At 47.1% G+C, this 18,033-nt stretch overlaps 1 protein-coding gene across 3 annotated transcripts in view; it reads left to right on the top strand.

The window, feature by feature from the left end:
• The window catches only part of Hsd17b3 (hydroxysteroid 17-beta dehydrogenase 3), a 35,463-nt gene extending 25,034 nt beyond the window's left edge, over positions 1 to 10,429 (top strand). The window contains exons 7-11 of one of the 3 annotated variants that reach the window (XM_074052559.1): positions 1,130 to 1,164; positions 2,186 to 2,267; positions 3,135 to 3,218; positions 5,409 to 5,558; positions 10,040 to 10,429. In XM_074052559.1, the coding sequence (XP_073908660.1) occupies positions 1,130 to 1,164; positions 2,186 to 2,267; positions 3,135 to 3,218; positions 5,409 to 5,558; positions 10,040 to 10,150 (462 nt within the window). In that variant the 3' untranslated portion in view covers positions 10,151 to 10,429. The remainder of the gene's footprint in view (positions 1 to 1,129; positions 1,165 to 2,185; positions 2,268 to 3,134; positions 3,219 to 5,408; positions 5,559 to 10,039) is intronic. The other 2 variants (XM_074052560.1, XM_020158900.2) reach the window with 2 other exon arrangements.
• Positions 10,430 to 18,033: the final 7,604 nt, after the last annotated feature.

The following is an 18,033-nucleotide window of genomic DNA, read 5'->3' on the forward strand; positions in this document are numbered from 1 at the left end:
GTGTGTCAGAAAGGTGCAGACAGACATGGACAAGTCCCTCATTCTTCTCTCATCTCCCTCAAAATCTGGTTTCAGAGGCAGTTTCTAGAGGATTCTGCCACACCCCTCCCGTGACCCCTGGCCCTGAAAATGTCTCCAGGAGGCACAGGCACAGGTGCCAGGCCGTGGGATGGAAGTGGCTGCTTCAGAGACCCCAGACAACACAGAGAAGTGGACAAATATGTCTGCTGGTCTCAGATCCTCTTGCTTCCTCCACCTCGCTTTCATTTGGGTCCTCTCCTTCTCAGGGGACAAACCTGACTTTAGTCACCTGTACTGTAGACATTTCAGTTCATGGGGCCATCTCTCTAAATTCTTACAATGTGACCCTTGTAATTATTTCGGGAGAAGCTCATTTTTATTTTTATTTTGCAGTACTGGGGCCTGAACTCAGGGCCTACTCCTTGAGCCACTCCACCAGCCCTTTTTAGTGAAAGGTTTTTCGAGATAAGGTCTCGTGAACTGTTCCCCTGGGCTGGCTTCGAACCATGAGAACCATGATTCTCCTGATCTCTGCCTCCCCGAGTAGCTCGGATTACAGGTGTGAGACACCGGCACTCTTTCAGTAGACTATTTGGGTTGCAGAGCTGGTAGGGAGGACCTTTTCCAGGGTGATAATTTGGGACAGGGAAGGGATTTGTCAACACTGATGTAATTCCAGGGGACAAGCAGAGGTCACACACTGACACCTGCAAAAGCTGCTGCTGCTGCGGAATTGCCCTGCACAAGAGATGCTCTTGGACTCTTGTCAGGTTTTCTGCTAGTCCCCAGTCCCAGCCAGGGGTGAGGTGTGTGATGGCCCGTTGTCACCTGGGGAACCTTGGTGTTGAACCCATACGCATAAGTCAATTCCCACAGTTTTTCAGTGACCTCATTTTCCAGGAAGACTTAGAGGGAAGAAAGCAAGCAGTATACCATTTGTCTAGATTGCTTCTGGTGGGTTTCAGCCAGATTCTCATGTCTCCAGAATGACCTCTATTGAGTGCCAGCAATTTTCAAGGTCATCCGAGAAGATTAAACTTCCCCAGGGCTCCCTGCTCATCGCTACCTCATTCTGTCCTCAGGGCCTAACTTTGGTCTTCTCTTATAGATGACACAGCTGGTTCTGAAACACATGGAATCAAGGTAAGAACTTTGACAGAGAGCAAGAAGGACCTTCCTGCCCGGGCTGCCAGCTAACCTGGGGACTTGGGAGGCAGAAGTCATCCAACCACTGCTTCCGCCAATGATAAAAGTGGTGATGGAAGGACATAGAGAATGGGGGGCGAAGGGAACTAAGAAGAGCCCGGGCCGGCTCTTCCATCAGACATGTGTATGTGAAGGTCAAGTTGAGCACATACTGGCACGAGGAAGAGACAGGTATTCCGCACACACTGGCTTAAAGGACATTAACTCATGTTGAGCATCAAAGAAGCAAGTTGGCCTGGGACCAAGGCCATGGCTTTGTTATTGGGAATTTCAGCGTTTGTCAGAACAAATTCTCCAATTTGCTGCTAAAAAAAAAAATCCTCACCCTATCAGCTTTTTCATTTATTTCCTGCTTCTATCACCTTATTACACCTTATTATTGGGAGTTCATTTTTTCTCAGGTGGTATTCGTTAAAAACAAATAGGAGCTTGGCTTGGTATCTAATTTTTTCTTGACATTCCCCTCCATGCATCTACCTGGGAAGGATTAAAGATTCTGAACTTCAGAAAGACAGATAAGACCCCTGGAGACTTGTGTGGGGTGTCTTGAGTGAGCAAAGGGTGGGGTACCACCACCCAGTACAGGATTCCACGGTGACAGCAGTCCTGCTTGTGAGTCACTGTTAGGATGGGTGAACCCCCTTCCTTCTTGAATCCTGTCTGAGCTCAGGTGGCTGTCTGTATTTTGACATGGAGACCTTTGTCACAACAGAGCCTCTGTTTCTAGTAACAAGCCCTTAATGTTGTGACTGCTGAGTGACATCCCTACACAGTGACATTCCTCCAGAACTTAGGGGAAGTTCCACTCACAGTTATTAACACCTTCAGAAGCCCAGAGAGGGTGGATTTTGACAGTGTTCACGTGGTGCTTTGCTTTTTCTCTGGTGGTGGTGGTGGTGTGGCGGGGAGAGGGGGGCAGTCAGTGAGGCAACTGGAACTTTGCTTCTTTCCATTTTAGGCAGAAAGGTCTCATCTTGAATATTTCTTCTGGGATTGCCCTCTGCCCTTGGCCTCTCTACTCTCTGTATTCGGCTTCCAAGGTGAGTGAGGAGATGTCTGGATCTCTTGTTACTTCTTCTTTCTCCTTAGGTGGCATTTTCCTTGGCTCATGTGGCTAGTTGATGGACAGGTTTGCCAGTAGGTAGTCCAGGGAAAGCTAGCTAATGGGGAGTCTGTGTGCAGATTAGAAAGAGTTGCTCCCTCTGGGCAGAGTAGGAAAAAGTACTCCCCCTGGGCAACACAACATGGCAAGCCTTGCCCAAGAGTCCAGTCCTGCCCCTCTTAGTCTGGGAGCCCTTCTCTCTTTTCACTGACAAGCCACCTTGTGGCTTGCTCCAGGTCTGTATAACTTGGTGTCACCATGCCCTAGTTATTAAAACAGCCCTAGGAGTAGCAGGTGCCTAACAAGGGAGAGATTCCCTGGTAGTAAATCAAATCAATATGCATTGGCTCGAGAGATATATTTATTCCAAAAATAAATACTCCTGAGGCTGGGATGACGTGAGCATTCCTTTCCACCCACTTTCTCTTCTTTGGCTCCAGCTTTATTAAGATATAATTGACAAGTAAGAATGGAACATAATTTACAGTGCACAGCATGATAAATTGACATATATATACACACACACACAAATGCATTCTTGAATGATTCAGTCAAGCTAGCTAACATACCCTTGACCTCACATTGGAGGGAAGAACATGTAAGATCTACTGTCTTAGTGACTTTCAAGTATACAAGTTGCTGTTATACTGTAAGATCTGCAGAACCCCTTCATCCTACAGAACCGGACCTTTGTACTCTTTGACTTCCAGCTCCAGCAGGTAGCACCTTGGCCGCACCCCCTTGAAACGGGAGGAAGTTGGCTCTAAAGGAAGGAAGAGAATGCGAGCTCTGAACCCTTAGGTAGTTCTCTTTCTCACTGCAGGCTTTTGTGCGCATGTTTTCCAAGGCATTGCAGGTGGAATACAAAGAAAAGGGAATCATTATCCAGGTGAGTGGAACATGGTGAATCCTTGGGGATGGGAATTCTAGGTCACCGTACCACTGCCCCTTGCAGGACTGGCGACGCACGTGCAGTCAGTGCAGAGATGGGCTGGGCTGGGTGATGGACCACTGGCTCGGCAGTTGCAGACACACCATTCCTCCTGCTGCTCTGATTTCTGCTACCATCCCTATGTCTTGAGGCTAGAGGAGGAACTGGGACAAGGATGTGATTGCTCAAAAATGCTTGGACCCTCTTGCTACCTGATGCTACATCTGAACAGAACTGAGAGCTTGTGTAACCGCCTTTTATTTTCTGACCCAGGCACAAGGAACTGTGGTGAAGGAACAAAAGAAAACTGGGCACCTGGGCAATGTTGAAACTAGGGATGCAGGGGATCTTCCTTAGGTTGCTGCTGATCTGTGATGGTCACAGAGACCTCCCCCCCAAGTCCCTGTCCTCACTTAAACAGAGTTGGGTTGTGGCCACTTTCTGTAGTCTGAGTAATGTGACAGGCAATGATTTACAGGTTCTTGGTTCACCAACACAGAGTTCAGTGGTTTCTGGACCCTAGAATAAACAGTTCACAGATGTGGTTTTGGTTTGTCATTGTCTTGGAGGAAGTTTTATGACATAGACATGAAAAAGACATACTCACAATTACATCTTTAAAGTTCTTGAGTTTTTTCAGTTGAAATGTCCAGGTGAGAGTGTTTTAGGTGGCTGTTCCTATAAACTAAGCAGCTGTAGGAGACAGTTTATTAAACAGACAGATGTGAGTCAATGGTGGGAATTCGGCCCAAAGCATGGTGAGTGATTGTAACTGCCTGGTCACTTTCCCCATGGTCCTGCTGAGCCCAGCTCATCTCCTTCCACTGTGCTGTGAGCTGGCAGAAGACATGGCTCGTTGTAGTGAGGCAAGGACCCACCTGGATGGGCAGCTGCCATCTTGAATATTGTTGGTTTACACATCAGAGAAAAAGTAGTAGGATACCTAGAGGACCTTTCTTTGACAATCGAGCTCTGGCTCAGAAATGACAAATGGCTCTTCTGTTCATAACTCACTGGCCAGATCTGGTCACATGGTCCCACTCTCCACATGAGCCCAGGAAGTACAATTTTATCGTGTGTCTAGAAGAAGCAAGAACCAGAATGCCTTGGTGTTTTCTAAACATGGATGGTTTCCTTAGCTACTGCTTCCTGGCCATGTGGCAGCCTTACCACCATCTTGATCTTGATCAAGGTGGGCAAGGGATCCTATAGCTACTTGGATAGTGTGCTCCGTGGGGCAACAGGGTCAGGAGGAGAAGGGGGAAGAGAAAGATACCCTTCCCAAGACAGAGGCCTTGGAGTTGTTTTCCTAACAACTATGAGAAAGTGAAAAGACCCTGTTATCCTCACCGAATATACACATAGTTGGTGATCAAGAAATATTTGTTAAATGAATAAAGATGTGCATATCATAGGGTTTGAATTTCATCTCAGTTCTGCCACTTGTCGTCTGAGTGATCCTGGACAGCTTGCTTAAACTCCACAAGCCTCAGTTTCCCTATCCATAAAATGGGTTTATAACATCTCCTTTCTTCAATGGGTTATCATAAAGATCTAAGACTATCTGTACAAGTTTAAACCATATGTATTGAGTCTTTTCTTTGACATAGATAACTAGAATTCACTGGAAGATTGCAAATACTTCTTCCCTCTCTGAAGAGTGGGGTTGGGAATATTTCCTGCATTTCTCAAAGAGTAACACATTGAGAAAAAAACCAAACTGACTTCCCCCTCCTGAGAGCTGGGATTACAGACATGCACCATCACACTTGGCTGAATAAGTTTTTTAGCACAAGGCGGGCATTCCATGCAATACACAGGATGCAATTATGCTAAACTTGTTCTGTTGTTGGTTTGAACTTCAGCTTTAACCAGTGTCTTGTATCTTTATCTAACAACTTTGCCAGTCACCGTGTGTGCTTGGGAGAGCATTTGAGTCATGTGTTGTATGGTTAAGGCCTTGTCTTAAGAAATCAAATCTCCTGACCCCCAGCTTTGTGCAGGTTCAATGCCTTTTATCATCTAGACCTCAAAACATTTTATAGGAAGACAGGAGCTGGGAAGTGGTGGGCTGGTAATGATCATTAACTCCTGGGTCTTCTCTGGAATGGATTACTTGTGGGCTCTGGTCTTTATTTTGCATTGCAGGTGCTGACCCCATATGGTGTTTCAACCCCAATGACAAAACATGTAAATACCAGCATAATAACCAAGAGTGCTGAGGACTTTGTCAAAGAGTCACTGAAGTACATCACGGTGGGAGATGAGACCTGTGGTTGCCTTGCCCACGAGATCCTGGTAATCAATACCTTCTTCCTTTCTTGAAGCAGGGCAGGGAGGGCATGCTGGCTACCTTGCAGGGCTCAACTGGCTCTTCCTTGCTGTTGGGACACTCAGCAATTTCCCCTCAGGGATGCTTATGAGTTAAGGAATGCATGGTGAGGGGAAGAAGCTGGAGGCCTGGGTACCAACCTGGAGTCAGCCCTAAAGCTCCCTGTTGGCCTCACTTCTCTGCTAGAATGGAAGATGGCTCCTAGGAGCACTTGGCTAGGAAACACCAAGACATCTGGGGCTTCCATGTGGGGGGCCTCTGTCTTCACTGTCTGTCTTCTTTAACTGTTCCAGTACATATGTAGCAATCAAGCCTTCAAGTGTGTGTTAGTCTATTTTTTCATTGCTGTGACAAAATACCTGAGGCAAACAACTTAAAGGAAGAAAGGTTTATGTCGACTCACTATTTCAGAGGATTCAGTTCATGGGTGGCCAGCTCTATTACCTTTCAGCCCAAGGACAGGTAGAGCATCATGGTGAGGACACATGACAGAGTGAAACTGCTCACCTCATGGTGGCCAGGAAGCAGAGAGTAAGAAAGGGTCTGGGGACAAGACATACCCTTCAAAGGCATGTCCTCAGTGACCCACTTCCTCCAATGAAGCCACCAAGCCTTTAACACGTGAGCTTTTTAGGCAGACACTTCATTTCCAACACAGAAAAGGGGTAAAAAGAACAAGACCACTGTGATTTAAATAGCATTTTCTTGGTGTAAATGCTCCCAGGATAGCTGACATGAAGCCTGTCAGACGATGTCACTGTGTAAGGAGGGACGAACCCAATTGGCTCTTGTGAACGACACAGGTGAGATCCAGCACGCTGTGAGCTGCATCAAATATGGAAGTAGGGCCAAGGATATACAGAGAGAAGTATTTTATTTTGCAGATGGAGCTCAGGGCCTTGAGCTTGCTAGGCAGGCCCTCTCCATTTGAGCCACGTGTCCCCAGTCCTTTTGCTTTCTGAGTTTGTTTCTCAGAGAGGGACTCCCACCTTAGTCTGAGCCAGCCTCATTTGAAATCCTTCTGCCTCCACTTCCTGGCTAACTGGGATTTCAGGCGTGTTCCACTACGCCCAGTGCATGAGAAGTTTTTGTCATTCGTGGGCTGCTTTGAAAAAACACAAACAAGCATGAAACAAAGGGACACTTGAGCATGGCACACTAACACTGAAACCAGTCAACGCACACAATGTCAATAGAGTGGGCTTTTTTTTTTTTTTTTTTGGTGGCACTGGGGTTTGAACTCAGGACCTCACACTTGCTAGGCAGGTGCTCTACCGCTTGAGCCACTCCGCCAGCCCTGTCAATGTAGTTTTGTTTCCATCCCCACCAAAGAGCTTTCGATGAACCTTCTTCACTTACCTGTCACCTGTGACATGCCAAGGTTCTTTTCTGCCTAGTTAGCTTTTCTATCCTGAGAATTAGTTCTCTTATTTTGGAGGGTAAGGGGACTGGGGTTTGAACTCAGGTCTTCGCACTTGCTCAGCAGGTGCTCTACCATTTGAACCACACCTCTAGTCCATTTTGCTCTGGTTATTTTGGAGATAGGGGTCTCTTGAACTATTTGCCTAGGCTGGCCTCAAACTGTGACCCTCCTAAACTTTCTCTGCATGACTACTTACCATTTTTGCTGTAGAACTTCAACACTGTGCAGAATTGCCAGCTTAACCCCACGGCACAGTGGACATATAGAAAAAGAGGAAAATCTTTATTTTTCCTATGGTGGGATCTGATCTGGTCTGTTTTTCCAGATCACCATCTGCTACAGAAAACTAAGGAAGCTCCAGTGAGTTTAAACCTACTTTGATCTGATAAGTGAATGTGGCCATTTTGGAAATGCACTGGGAGCCTCTCTTCCTCCAGCCTCTCTCACTTCGGATGACATGGGGGAGAAAAGTCCCCGTGATTTGTGCTGGCCCATAGTGTGTGTTACTGGTGTCCTTCACCTTTGTCTACCTGGGTGGCTGCTGACTTTGCAGAAATGTATGTCGAAGGCGATGACTCTTTCTGTCTCTTCGCTTGACCAGTTGACTTCCTGTCCAGTGCCTCTCCAGCTACAGAGGGTGCAGACCCCCAAACCTCTACCACACCCCCAGGCTTGTTGTCCCTCAGTGGCTGTGACTCACAGAGGCCTCTGGCTTGCATTTCTCTGCAGCAGCATCAACGGGCACCCCGGGAAGCTGTAAAAGCCAATCCCAGCACTTCTCTCACCATGCTAAGTTTGCACCCCACAATAGTGACCTTAGTGTCACTCCTACCTATTTGTCACACTTCCCCACTTTTTACCCAATCCCCCCAACCCTCAGGATAAGCCCAGAGGCCACATCTAACAGAGGACACACTTCTGACTCTCTCTCTCTCTCTCTCTTTCTCTCTTTCCACATTCCACCATCTCCGGGGTAGAAAAGCCACAGACTTCCTGTACATGGGTGTGGTATCTCAGTCTGCCCGTCTCTAGGGTTAACTGTCTCCAGTGGGGGTGACATCCCCTCCACCTTCCAGACAACTCTGTGACCTTCATTCTCCCAGATGTTGATGTCTTAAATGGACTCCATCACATCTGGAAAGTGTGCTCTTGACACAGTAGCCCGGCTTGCACCACTGTTACAAGACTTCGTGCACGGTCCAACTCTACGTGTCCAAAATTGGGTATCTTCTTGGTTCTTCTCTTTCGATTTCTTAGCAACAAATTCTAATCTATTCGGGCAATTAGATACCAAGAACATGCTAGGAAAAAGAGTTTTTGTCCCTGGATGAAGCAGGAAAGAAATGAAAACACATTCATCATTAAAACCAACTTGGAATTTGCCAGGATTTAGAAAGAGTGTGGAATTTAAGGAGATGGATAATTCTGTAGAACCAACTGATAAAGAACTACCCTTCTGTTACAAAGAGGTGAGACAAAGATGACAATTGTCTACCTTCAAGGGGGGCCGGGGCCAGCGGCTGAGGAAGGCCTGGAGACTCCATGAAGGTTTCATATATGTCACCTTGCTTAAACATCCTCGTCATCTTGTGAGATTAGGTGTTAAAGTTTCCCTTTTATAATCAAGAAACGAAGCTCAGAACTGACTCACTGACCGAAGGCAGTAAGGTGACTTAAGCCCACTTTTTCTGATGTCACAGCCTTTCCTGGTTCAAAGACATGAAAGAAGAAGTCTTGTAGACCATTTTCAAATGGGCTGAAATTTTAACTCATTAATTTCCTCATAGGTTACCCTGATAAGTCAAAGCATTCATTTTAAGACAAAGCTAACCAAGGTTCTGGATGTGGTGGTTCATCCCTGTAATCCTAGCTACTCAGGATTCACAGATGGCCAGCCTGGATAAAAGCACAAGATTCTCTCTGAAAAACAAACTAAAGCAAAAAGGGCTGTGTGTGTGTGTGTGTGTGTGTGTGTGTGTGTGTGTGGCTCAAGTGGGGGAACACCTGCCTAGCAAACAAGGCCCTGAGTTCAAAGCCCAGTGCCACCAACATCTACACCTACTGAAGCTAAGAAAGTGCACGATTTTGCTGTCAGATGAAAAATCTCAGGTGGGGACAAGTTCTAGGTTAAGATGTGTTGATTCAGTGACTGACCAGTGGAGGAAGAGTTCAGTTTGGGTTCCAAAAGCCGTCTTCAGTCCGTAGCCTGGAATGTCCCAGGGGAAGTGCAAAGCTCCAAGAATTGGAGCTTCCTCAAGAAGCAAGAATAGCTCTGTGGAGACTCAAGTTCTCTGGTTCAACTCCTGTTTTGTAGGGAGGGAGTGGATCAAAGAATGATGGACTAACAAGACCACACTGTGGATGCAATGATGGCTTTCTGGGGCCAGGACCTCCTTGATAGGACACAAGGCAGGAAACCTTGCCTTCAATCAGGGCTTCATACCTTCGCTTAAGGCTCCCCCTCCTTCTAAGAGCAAATGTACCACGTTTGCTCTTCGCAGTTCTCTGAATGACTGTCGCTCACTAACTCCATCACGCCTTCACACAGTTGCCTAGCCTCGGCCATCGGGCCCAAGTTGGAGGGAAGTAATTCTGACTCTTTCCTGGGGTCTCCTTTTAACAGAAGCTTGGCTGAAAGAGCATGAAGGCAGCTGGGTGGTTGGGCACCAGGAAGAGGGACAGGTGGGCACAGGTCTCTTGATTTAAAATGACCTTAGGGATGACCCTTCCAGGCATCCAAAGGGAGTCAAAGGAACTGCATGGGTGTCTAAGAAAACCTTGTTTGCTGAGAGGTCGCCCGAACCTTCCACCTGAGTAACTACTTGATAGATTGGAGGATGTCACTTTAGTAGTCAGAAAGCAATTAGTTTTTCCTTGGTACTGAGGGTGGAAGTAAGAGCCTCGGACAGGCGAGGCCAGTGCTGTGTCACTGAGCTCTGTGACTAGGCCCTGAGACACTTGGAGGTGTCAGTTCTCTGCTTGGCTTTTCTCTCACATGCTCGTTGGTTTTTTTGTCTGTTGAAGGCAGGCCTCCTGAGCTTGATCCCGTCCTGGGCCTTGTACAGCAGAGGCTTGCAGAGGGTGCTCCTGACCAGCTACACCAACTACCTGGAGCAGAATATCAAGGTCAAGTAGGACCACTGACCTGCTGGAACCGCTGATGGGACCAGAGAGACAGACTGGCACCTTCACCTGCCAAGGCGACAGTTCTCAGGAAACTGGATAGGGGCAGTGTGGGGGTGACAGGTGTATAAGGCCAATTTCTGCCTCTTCTCCCCTCATTTCAACTAACACAGTGTCAGACTGATATATTTTAGTTATTCTTGGGGCTCTGTGGAAGACTGTGTTTGTAAAAATAAATCCCAGAAGAACCCATTACTAAAAGTAGTTTACAAATAAACTCTAATTTCAGGAGTCGATAATTGTAGAAGTGAGTTTTTGCAGGTGTCTAGCTTTTGGGGTGTTGGGAACACCTGGGGTGGTATGTGCAGCCCTAGGGCTAGATTCATCTGAAGGACTGAGTACTTGCACTGTTGAGTGGTTGCTGGCTGGGATGACAGTTGGGGCTGCCGGATGAAGCACCTGTCCATATGCCACCTCTCTGGGTGGCTGCTTGGTCCTCCTCACTGCGTGGTGGCTTGACTCCCTCCACAAGCATCCCAAAGGAAACCAGCAGGCTGTTCTGTCTTTGTGATTTAGCCTTGAAGGTCACGTCACATCTGGACAGAGCCCTCCCACATTCGATGGGAGGGGACACAAAGCCCACTTCTCAGTGCGGGTAGTATCACACAGGTCATAGGAGCTGTCCTGGCCATCTGTGGGAAATACGGTGGGCCCCATTTTTTAATCTTGGCGTAAGTGTTTTTCTTAGCATAAATCAGTTATGATGAATTGAGTGGGCTTTCAACTCGTGAGGAAGCAACTCACAGAGCGTGGGCTTGGGTTCTGGACAGTTTCCTATCACACCTGGGAAATCTGCCTTTTCAATGACTTAGTCCTCGGTTGATTTGAGAAGTGGTCCAATAAACATCTCGAGTCTCCAAGGTAAGAGAGAATTTCTTTGTAGTCATGGTTTGGATCTTCGAAGCTTGGTCCCCAGGTGATGGTTGGGAGATGGGATTCCTTTAGGTGGTGGCCCTCGCTGGAGGAAGTAGGTCATTTAGGGGTGTGCCCTTTAAGGGCTATTGGGCCCCACTCCTTCCTCTTCCTCTTTGCTTCCTGGCCACCAGGAAGTGAACAGTTTTGTTCCACTTCGGGCTCCCTGCCATGGAGTTTGCCTTTCCACAGGCCCATCAGCAATGGAGTCAGCAAACCATGAACTGAAATCCCTGCAACCATGAGCCAAAAGAGATCTTTCTTCTTTTAAGATAATTTCAGGTCAGGTTACTTCATTGGAACCAGAGTGTATTCCTGCCATGGTTTGGATAAGAGTCCCCAAACACCCACTTCCAGCCTTGGTCTCGAGCCTGTGGCACCATGGGGAGGTGGTAGAGCCACGAAGAGAGGAAACCTAGTGGGAAGAAGTTAGGTCACCGTGGGCATGCCCTTGAAGAGGATTGTGAGATGCTGGTCTCTTCTCTCTCTCTCTCTGTGCTTCCCACTGGCCATGAAGTGAACTGCTCACCCTATCACTTCACGCTCCTGCCATGAGGTCAAACCATCATGGAACCTCTAAAACTCTGTGCCAGGATAAACCTTTTCTTATTATAAGTTGATGACCTCAAGTATTTTGTCCCAGTGACAGAAGGCTGACTAACACAACACCCCCCCCAAGTCTGTGTTCTTCATTTTCACGTGGCCTGGAGACAGGGTCAGGAATCAGGTTTCTGCAGCCAGGCCCACATCTCTGGATTTCCACACTGATCACATTCCACGTTTACTATGGTCTGGGATGCATTTGGAACAGGGAGGCCTGCCAAATTTCAATGACCTTTTATTTCCATGGAGGAGTCTTGGGCTCTTGGTTTCTTGCCTGACTCTTATCTGAGGAGCCATTGGGGGCGTGTGGGGAATGGCGTCAGAAGCCAGCCACTGTGATGGACGGTTCCCTCTGCATCCTCTGGCCTTCCATCTGGGCTTCCTGTCCAGATGCCAAAGGCTGGAATGTCCCCTGGACAATACTGGAAGTAGGAAAATGAGGAGATGATGGGCCCCTGCTTAGAAAAATGCTACCAGCTGTCACTGGGGCATCATTCTCACCTTGAGCTCGAGAATGGGAACCAGGGTGCCCCTTCAAAGCCTCCTGACCAGGGCTTGCCATAGAACGCTGAAGATGGTCATCTGGGGTCAAAGATCGTCACTGCCGTGTACCCACTGTTCTTTGGGGTCATCTGGGCCCGGCTTGCTGCTGCCCTCTAGTGGTCTGTTGGGTCAGTTCTACCTAATCCTGTGCAAATTTTCAAACAGAAACCAATTTGGGGAAAGAAATCTCTCAAGTTTTTGCTTGATCTTTTTTGGTGACATTGGGGTTTTTGAACTCAGGATCTCATACTCCAGCACTCTACCACTTGAGCCATGCCCCCGACACTTTTTTTCTTTTTTTTTTGCTTTAGTTATTTTTTGAATAGGATCTAGAGCCTTTTCTAGGGTCAGTCTTGACCTGTGATTCTGCTATCTCCACCTCCTGCACAGCTGGGATTACAGATGTGTACCACCACACTTGGTTTTTATTTAATTTTGTGTGTGTGTGTGTGTGGTTGTCAAAGGAAGAAACAGACTCAGAAAGAAGAGGGAGGGACCTGTTTCCAAGTCACAGAAGCCTGACAATAGGGTAGGGAGTCTCTCAGCCTCTTTGGGTCCTCCTTTCCTCATGGGTGAAGGAAAAGGTTTGACTTCATACCACCCTTCTCAATCCAGCTCTTTTGTCTAAATCTCAAATACATTTTGAAGAATAAACTGTTTTTAAAAAAATCTTCAAAACAATAACTTTCCTTGTTATAAACAACTAAGTATGCTGGTGTGAAATACAGGAACTATAGGGAAAAAGAAAAGAAAAGAAAAACTGTCCACTGTCACACCACCTAGAGTTAGCCATTCCTCACTGGTTGTGGGTTTCTTTCTATAACTTTTGTATGTGTATGTGTGTCCAAGCTAGGTTAGGGCAGATTTTAAGTTCTGCATTTTCCTTTAAGGTCACAACAAGAGAAGCTGGGCATGGTGGTTCACACCTGTAATCCCAGTACTCAGGAAGATGGTAGATAGCAAGACCTTGTATCAACAGCCTTTCCCCCCAAAATTACAGCGTAAGATTTCTGTGTGTTCATACCTAATCAAAACATGATTACAGCGACTGCTTGACACCTATTTATACGTGGCACCTCATTCGTTCTTACCATTCCTTTTGGCTTGCAGGTAGGTGTATTCTGATTTTAAGTTTTTTACTGATAGTATAACAAGATACAATCTCGTATGTGCACCTGTTTGTTACTGATGGTGTTTTAACTTTTATACTTCACTTGCTACAAGTTTTGACACTGTTTTTAGTATATTCCCAGAGTTGTAAAAGCATCATCACGACCAACTTTGGAACAAAAAAGTCACTGACTATCCTGCACCCCCCGGGTGTCACCCACCTAGCCCCAGGCAACCCTAGCATATCTCATTGCTCTGTGAACTTGCCTGTTCTGGACTTTGCAACGCTGGGATTTGAACCGAGGGCTTTGCACTTACGAAGCAGGCGCTCTACAGCTTGAGCCACACCTCCAGTCCATTGTGTTCTGGTTATTTTTGGAGATGGGGTCTCTCAAACTATTTGCCTAGGCTGGCCTTGAACTGTGATCCTCCTGATCTCAGCCTTCCAAGTAGCTAGGATTATGGGTGTGAGCCACCAGTGCCCGGCTAGATTCTATTTTCTTTAGATAAAATAAACACGTAGTAAAATAAAAAACCCCAATGGTATAGTTTTGGCGAGTGGACACAGGGGTGTGATCCATGACTCTGTTAAGTTACCAAAATTCTAGATTACCCTAGAATGTTTCTGGAGTTGTCATGCTGTAGATTGATCTTGGCTGAACTAGAAGTTTATATAAATGAAATCATGCTGTGTGAGCACTCTCATGTCTGGCTTCTTGTGTTTGTCATAAAATTCATGAAATATAGCGTTTTTTAACCTTTGGGTCTTTGGGACAGAGTCTCACTACGTAGCATAGGCTGGTCTTGAACTCTCACTGCTGCTGCCTCAACCTCCTGAGTGCTGGTCTTCCAGGCATACGTCATCACGCCCATCTCATTCCTTTTTATCCTTGAGTATTATTTGATAGAGAATTTATCACAATTTGTTTATCTAGTCTTCCGTTGGAAGACTTTTGGTTTTCCAGTGTGGGGTGGCATGAAAAATGCTGCTAGCCCAAGTATTTGTGACATGTGTGTATGATCAGGGTGGATTTCCTGGGTCAAAGGGTTGGGGTATTAAACATTTTATTTTAACTTAAAACATGCAAATGTATATTCTTTTGCCAATCTTTTGATGTTGGGCCAAGTCCTTTCCTTTAAGTATGGGTTCAGTGCCTAGAATTACAGCTGTCTCTCTGACCTAAATCGTGCTCTTAGAAAGCGTTGACCACAACACACAGGTTTTTAATTCTTCAAAGTGAAAGGAGAACTTAATTGCATATAAAGGAAGTCAGAATGCAGCACACTGCTGGGTATTTGAAAATTCCCTCAGCGACCTTCCACGTATAATGTTCACCCTATCATAAAACCTTTCATTTGTTTGCCCTTCGTTATGGGTTGGATGGGACTCCCAGAACCTATGTGTTGGAAACTTGATCCCCCAAATCATGGCACTTACAAGATGAGACCTTTGGGAGGTGACTGAGCCCTCGTGACTGGATGAAATATTTGTGGGTTGATGGATTAATGAGTTGCTGAGGGCGGGCCTCCGTTAGAAATGAGCTGTCTTGCCTTTGATGCCCTCTGCCATGCTGTGCCACAGCAAGAAGGACCTCACCAGGTTCCAAGGAGATGCCAGCAGTACACCCTTAGGACTCCCAGCCTCCAGGACTGCCATAAATAAACACCTATGTAGAAAATTACCTGGCCTCAGGCATTTTGTGACAGCAACAGAAGACAGACTAAGCCACCTTTGTTGGTGCTTTCCGAAGCATTCATTCTAGCTTTCAGAATAATAGTAACTCTCTGTCTTCAGCTGACATATTTTGATTTAATCATGTGATTATATTAATAAGCAGAACTGACATTGACAGGTTTGGGAGTAGCTAAGGCCTCTTCATAAGCACATAAGTCAGGTGGTGGGAGACATGAAGGAGCACACAGCAGAGGGTGGCTTTATTTTTGGCGGGGCGGAGGGGAGGAGGGTAGCTAGCATACCTGCTGGTCTGTAGATGTTTTTCAGAGGGAACAAACAGCGTCGATTTCTCCTAGTGACTATCATGGGTAATAAATTATCCCCAAACTTAGCAACTTAAGGCAACTATTTTATTATGCTCTGCAGGTTCTAAATTTGGACAAAGTGTGAGAGAAAAATCTTATATCTGCTTCAAGGTGTGTGGTGCCTCGGCCAGAAGGCTGGATGGATGGGGGTGACACTGGCTGGGGTCTGGGTCACGGGGTAGGGGGGGAGGCTCTTTGTTCACACATCCTGCAATCCATGGGATCTGTTGTCTGGCCTTGGCTGGGGCTGTACACTTATAATTCTGAATTTCAACAGTGAGTGTCCTGCTAAATTTATAGTAACTGCATTTTTTTGGACTTGCCTCTAATAAAACTGTCTGGACCAGCATATCCTGAAAGCTGATTCTTACGAGCTTGCAATCAGCTTTTCTTTTTTCTCTTTTGCTCAATTCTCCCTTGCTTGTAGGACAGCGACTTACACCCTGAACTACTGGTTAGCTGTAGCCCGCCCTATTCTTCCTGATTTTTTTCTAGTTCAGTTCAACCTGGAGAACAATATTCTGTTCAGAAAATGAGGGTGTTTGCAGCGTTTGTGGGACTAAGGAGAATAACAGAAAGTCTGAAGCAACGCCACCTTTCAGCAATAAAACTTCCCCTCTGTCACCAGGGAGTCTCAGCCTAGAGCCCAAGCCCCAGTTTTACAAATATTGACGCTGCAAACTTGTTTGGACAAATAATGTACAATTGAGCTTTTCTTCTTGTTGTAAAAATACACAAATGTGCAGGAACAAACACTCACGTGAGCCCAAGCCATGAGTCAGAGCCTGGATGTTGAACTTGAGAAGTTTGGGGGGAAAAACGGGAGAGAGAACTGTTTGGGAAGCACCCAACAGAAGGAATTTGCCGGGATGGTTTTGAAGACTCAGCCTTGGGAGGGCTTCCTAGGGTGGTTAATTGGGGGGAACCTATGTCGACCTCCACCCTCCTGGAAGAATCTGAGAAGAACTGGCCATGTATGCCAACAACCCAGTTCATTGGCTGCTGTCTTGGGGACTTCCTTGCTTACTTTCCCTCAGATTTGTCCCCATTTCCTGCAAGCCGCTGCCTGCCAGGGAGGCCCTGTCCTGCTGGCAGGTTGGTCTGGGGACTTCCAGGGCTTATAGGGAACCTAAGCATTACAGGTCCTGGAAGAGACAGAGGTGACGAGAAGAGCCCTTTCCCCAAATGGATCGTGCTTGTGTCCTAGGCTCTGCATGAGTTAATCCGTGCAAAGAGCGAGGGGCTGTGTCAGGCGTGTTGCTAGCACTCAATAAATGTTAGTAATAAATTATTACTATTTAAATACTTGGACCCTATTTTATGGCGTCTCCAGTGGAAATCAAAGCTAGTTGCCCAGGACTCTGGCCTCTGGTGTAACCACAGGGGTTCCAAGTCAGGCATAGAGGAAGGCTGTATTCCGCCCCATGGCCTTCCACTCTCCTTTCCCACCTAGCAGCCATCCCGGAATTGCTCAGAATGACCCTGGCACCGTGCTTTTCTTGGCCAATGATCTCCCTGGGATCCTGCCTTGACCAGCAGGAGGCGCTGTGCTGATCTCAGTCTCCAAAGGTGCAAAGTTGGAAGGGCTGTGACTTCTTCAGATCTGTAGGTGCGGGGCTTTCCTAGATAACTCTTCTGAACTGTCGGCCCCCAGATCCCTTCTGGTGCCCAATTGGTGAGAAGGTCCCTATGCTGACCTGGTGATGCTGGTGCTTTCTCTATAAGCAGAGGGCAACACTGGAGTTGGAGACTAGGGCCTGGGGCTGTCCTGTGAGGAAGCCTGGGCTCTGGAGCCCAACTCCTGTGGAAAATGGACACTCTTGTCTTTCTCATTGAGTTTTTTTCAGTATTGAATGGCTGAACTCTGTCTTCCTCAAATCTCTGAAATCCTAACCTCTCGTACATCAGATTGTGACCACCTTTGGAGATGAGGTCTTTAAGGAAGTGATTAAGTTCAAATAAGGCTGTTAGGATAAACCCTAATTCGATCTGGCTGGTGTCCTTTCTCTCTGGCCTAGGGGTTTACTGGACTTTCATTTGGGGAACTTCCTGTTGGAGGACATTAGAGTTGCAAAGTGAGGCTCGGCTCTCTTGAGAACCCCAGGAGTTTATTGGGGTGAGGTACACGATCTGGAAGGAGAGGCTGAGAAGCACCAGTCAGCCTGCTTTCCCTGCTCGCTCATGCATTTGAGAGTCACCCATGGAAGGGCTAGTGAAAGATGGTGTCTTACTGGAGGCAGCTGGAAGGTCGGACTGCCCTACCCACAGCTGTCAGTGTCGGGGTGGCTGTGCACCTGCCACCCTCAGCCACCTGGAGGGAGTGCCTTTGGTGAGGTGGGCCAAGAGGCTCCCTTGAGTCATGGAGTTTTGCTGGGATTCAGACTGTCTCTGCAGCTCCTGTGCTGAAGGAAAGTGCAAAAGCAGTTGCCTTGAAGGAAGAAGGTCAGAGTCAGCAGCCAAGAAGGGGTGAGGCCTTTACCCCACCCCGATCTTTCCACGGGGTCTTTGGCCCTGCAATTCCAAAAAGCACCAGTATGGTTTCATCTGCCTCCATCTCTTTTCTGGGCCCTGGTGGAGAAGGACGCGCATGTCCTCGTAGTCACCGCACGGGGGCGCTGCGCCACCGC

The sequence above is a fragment of the Castor canadensis genome, chromosome 13 (genome assembly GCF_047511655.1).
Source record: "Castor canadensis chromosome 13, mCasCan1.hap1v2, whole genome shotgun sequence".
Taxonomy (NCBI): Eukaryota; Metazoa; Chordata; class Mammalia; order Rodentia; family Castoridae; genus Castor; species Castor canadensis.